The 4,855-nt window shown below is 31.2% G+C and overlaps 1 protein-coding gene across 1 annotated transcript; it reads left to right on the forward strand.

The window, feature by feature from the left end:
• Positions 1 to 393: 393 nt before the first annotated feature.
• On the forward strand, positions 394 to 1,240 carry LOC149151958 (sucrose nonfermenting 4-like protein). Its single transcript, XM_089443328.1, has 2 exons — positions 394 to 570; positions 884 to 1,240. Exons 1-2 carry the CDS (start codon positions 394 to 396, stop codon positions 1,238 to 1,240), a joined length of 534 nt encoding a protein of 177 aa, XP_089299454.1.
• Positions 1,241 to 4,855: the final 3,615 nt, after the last annotated feature.

The following is a 4,855-nucleotide window of genomic DNA, read 5'->3' on the forward strand; positions in this document are numbered from 1 at the left end:
TTTTATTTTTGATAAAGAATGTAGGAATGATGATAAATAACATGTCGTAACACGTACATTTGGGATTGTCAACAATGCTTTGTTTGTTGCAACAAGTCCAGATACATTAAGAGCCATGGATGTAGATCATGATGCCTTTCATAGCGTGGTTACATTATCAAATGATACACTACATGATCCAGTCGATAGGATTTCAGATGTTGATATACAAGTTTCACGACATTGAATTGCATATATTTTATATGCATGCATTGTTTTCGATTTTATTCCTTATTCAGGCAAGGTAGTGGCTCTAGATATTAATTTTCTATGAAGCAAGCATCCCATGTACTTTAAAAACAAGGTATCTATAAGGATCCTTTATAGTATTTCAACAAGGGAGAGTTTGTAGGTATGCTTAGTGTTACAGACTTCATCACAATCCTACAAGAACTTGGAAATCATGGAGAAATTCTCCGAGAGGATGAGCTTGAGATACATGTCATTGTTGTTTGGAAAGTTCATAAGATTTTTATTAAGAGACAACAATCTAATCAATCTATGCCATTATTTCATATACCTCATTTATATGTAAGTCATTATGATTCTTTGAAGGATGTGGCATAAATAATTTTTCAAAATGAGGTTTCTATAGGACACGCCATATATTATTCAACACAAGATGGCTCATGTCCATAACTATTGCACCTTTCATCTCTTTCGGAAATAATAGCATATATCTGCAGGCATTTCAAACATGTTGCTAGTTCTATGGAAGTTCTACAATAATATTGTTTATATGTTCCCATAAGTACATGGATACCAACAGTTGGGAATGGAGGTGATCGTCCTTTGGTAATTCTTCGACCAATTACATCCCTTAATTTTTCCCCCGTACCTTTTAATTGAAGGTCATGTTAGTACAATACCAATAGTTGATGACAATGGTTCACTAGTGGATATATATTCTAGAAGTGACATTATATCTTTGGAAAAAAATAGAGCATATGCCCAAGTGAAACTTGACAAGAATATTCAACTACCATTGCAATTAGGGCAAGATAGAAATATGTTTGGTTGTTTTTATGGTGGATTGAGATACCACATGTTCTTACTTTATAACACACTTCAAAGAGTGACAGATTGTTTAGCTAAACCTGGTGTCCTCTTTTATGGGATCAGATTGATCCTGCCCTGGACCATATTGTTTTATTCAAGTGAAAACTTTGGTAACATAGCTTCCAAATTTACATTGGATTAGGAGTTTTGAAATTTGATATCGAACAATTGGCATAATTTTATGTATAGGGGCTTTGAATTCCTACATTGAATAGGATGTGAAGATTTGCACAACATGAAAATATTCAATGTAATCTTAAGGTCACTATAGGTGTGACTTTCCAAGTGTATTATCTCTATTCATGAGATTATTCATTTCCTTGCTAGGCATTTGTTTATAAAAATGTATGATTCCATATTTGAGTGAAAGACAACATTTTTTAGAAGAATGTGAAATGAATGGGTTGATCATCATTTCGATTTCAACCCCTATGTTGGAATAGAAATAGGGAATGAGTTATATAAAGATAATTTTGGAATGTTGTGTCTTTATTTGATTGAAGTTTAAGAGACCTGGTTTGTGAACTACTTGGAAAGAAAGATAAATATAGAAAGACTTGAGGAAGAGGAACATAAGTGAAACATGATTCAGATAAAGGAGCAGAGGAGATAAAACACATGTTCAAATAGAAGGAATAATTAATAATTTAAAGACTAGGTAAGCTAAGAAAATAAATTATAATCTATCAGGAGATTGGTGTCACTCCTTTTAGGTAGTCTCTTGAAAAAAATAGTGTGGAGCTTCTAAGAAATGGGAGTGGGTGATCCTAGAGATTTGTAGCTTGCAAAAGAAATGAGAGGTTGAAACCTCCTGTAAGTAGAATCCTATAAAAATTGATGTAAAAAGGGAGTTGGTGCTTTCATTTACATCACATAAAAACAATGTGGTTTTCTCCCTTTATGGGTTTCCATTTATATCTAATATCTACATGGGGTTCTTGTGTGTTTGGCTTCAAAATCATGGTTAACTACTAAACAATTATATAACTTTGTTAATTTTTTAAAAAGAAGATAAAAGATAGTTCAAATTGTTAAAATTAGTCATTGTTACAAGACACAATCATTGATTCAACCACCCTCTTAGTAATTTCCTTGTTTCCAATAGAGGTGTGATAAAGAGGGAACGTCGTAGCTTGAATAACGTTTGTGAGGGGGTGATGTGTTATAGCATTTGAATTTTTTCCTAAACATAATAAACAAAATTTGTTTTATGCATAAAGATATGGAAAGTTTCATTGTCATAAAGGAACAAATAAATCTATAGTGATATGTTTCTAGAGTGGATAACATCCATCATTATTCAATGTGTATGTAAATCCTTGAAGTTGACCAAAAACCTATTTACGAATTGGCTTCATTTTCTCATAGTAATTTATTTTGAAGAAGTGTTCCACCACTTACCTTGATTCTTGAGTACTATATATTGAAAAATGAGCATACAATATAAACTAGTTTCATGCTCATTGGGAACGAAGTGGATTTCCATGTTTATGATCAACTAAACTTTATAACTTTAAATAAAGAAAAGCACTAGAAATAACTTATTAGTTTTATGGAAAATGATGTAAGAGAAATTTTTGTATAAAGTGAACCAATGACGTAAACTGATGATAAAAAAAACAAAGCAATGGGCATATTTAAATCAAACAAGCAAAATCAAAAGAATTCAAATGAAAAAATTAGAAACACTAATCAAAGGAAAACTACTTATGTATGATTCCATTTCTTCGAAGACAACTAATTGAAAGAACTATTTAGGATTTGGCTATTAATAAGAAAAATTCCACTTATCCTTATAGGTATTACAATCTATACATTCCTAGGCCAAATTTCTCCACTTATAACTAAGGAACAAGCCATAATTATTGTAATTTGGAATGTTTACATTTTTCTTTATATAAATTGTCCCATTTTAACACAAGGTCCCCCACTTGGAATTCATTTTCTCTTATACACGTATTTTCAAACCATCCATTAATAATTTGTTAGTGGGAAATTTATTATTTTCCTTCTCTGTATCTTCTTCAAGTTTAAGTAGGGTATCAACTCTTCTTTGTACGACTAGATGATTATGGCCATGTGAGGTTTCAGAAACTTGGAGGGATTGAGGTCACCAGAGAGAATTTTTGGGTTACAATATAATCCCAGACATCATATTGTAATGCATTGTGCTAGTTCATTTGATGCTCAAATATTGTTAATTTTTTTTTATGTATATTAGGTTTTTATTAGCATATTCAGTTACACAATTACCATAAGGGTAATAGTTAGTTGGATATCACAAGATGCTCCCATCATATGAAGAAAAAATAGTCAACCTCAAAGAATGAAAATATTTAGCATTATCAAAGATATGAGTGGTTAGCACACCAAACATAGTGATGAGATTATGTTATAGAAAATGAATCACCACCTCTTCATTTATCTTTGTTGGAGGTACAAATTTAGTCCACCATGTGAAGTAGACCATCATAGTCAAAATGTTCTATATTTTCTAGACAAGTGTGGATTGATTTCAACAATAACATATAGTCCCTATTGATTAAGAAGTTCTTAAACAACTACAAGTTGTAAATATACTGTTGGTGTCTTCTTCACATCAGGGAAAATTTTAAGAACCCCCCTAAATTTACATGTATAATAAATGGCGAATCTCCATGGTATATAGGAAAAATGGAAGGCGATTTTATCACTAATATGATATGTATATATAATTTTTTGGCGAATCTCTCACTAGGCATGGCGAATATTTTACTCAATTATAAAATCTTGTGTTTATTGAATACACAAATGAAATCATTGCATTTCTTTAAATTATCTTTTGAAATCAAAATTACCGAAATTACATATTGATAACCTAGTGGGTGTAGGATAAAATTCACCCATGTCATTCACAGAAAGCATGAGAAAAAACCTAATACTATATATAAAACCAAGAAAAATTCAAATTTATCACTTCTAGGGACCTCGTAACCACCCTGCCAATACACAAGTATGTTCCTGTTTGCAATTAGAAAAATTACCCAAATTACAATATATTTACTCCAGCATATGTTGGAAAGTTATAACAGGATGACTAGTGCAATAAATCCATTCCTTTTAGCCCTGGATTTGTTTCAGTTTAAAACAGAAGTATACAAATATACTTGTCCAATGTCTATGCTTTAACCATTCACCTTAAGATTTTTTTACAATATAATTTCCTAAGTCTATTTAATATCTTCATTATCATAAAAACCAACCTATATCCATCTTAACTCCACATCTACCACTCTTAGGGGGTTGAAATCTATTTATCCCTCTGAGCACTTGGTAGACCCATAATTAAGATGGACCTAAGATGATAGAATTTCCCCTTTAAATAGTCTATGCCACATGAATACCATGGCATTACCATGGGTCAATACCATGGGTTATCATAAACCTGGAGCTTAAAAATTACTATTAGTAATTTATAAAAATTAATAAAATTAATAGTTGATTTTTATTTTATTTTTTATTTTAACCAAGTTAAAATGTTTAACATACATTAAATTACAACATCCATTTTTACTCTTGATCGGATGAAATATTTTTTCACTCTATGCTAGTTTGCATATCACGATATTTGATACCTCTTGGGGGTTAGTAGATCCAGAGTAAAGATGGATCTATGCTGGTTTAATTCCCCCATTTAAATAGGCTACATTCCAGGTGAATACCATGGGTCAATACCATGTGCCATTTTTATTTTTACTAATACTAATATTAGCGTTAA

Source organism: Pinus tabuliformis, chromosome 9 (assembly GCF_031772625.1).
Source record: "Pinus tabuliformis cultivar Carrire ecotype Pingquan chromosome 9, CPIR1, whole genome shotgun sequence".
Lineage (NCBI taxonomy): Eukaryota > Viridiplantae > Streptophyta > Pinopsida > Pinales > Pinaceae > Pinus > Pinus tabuliformis.

Bases quoted from the DNA above. Each gene is read 5' to 3' on its own strand.
- LOC149151958 (XM_089443328.1), top strand. From the start codon at position 394: ATGCTTAGTGTTACAGACTTCATCACAATCCTACAAGAACTTGGAAAT. The intron at 571-883 runs GTAAGTCATTAT...CCGTACCTTTTA, and splicing joins TTCATATACCTCATTTATAT to ATTGAAGGTCATGTTAGTAC.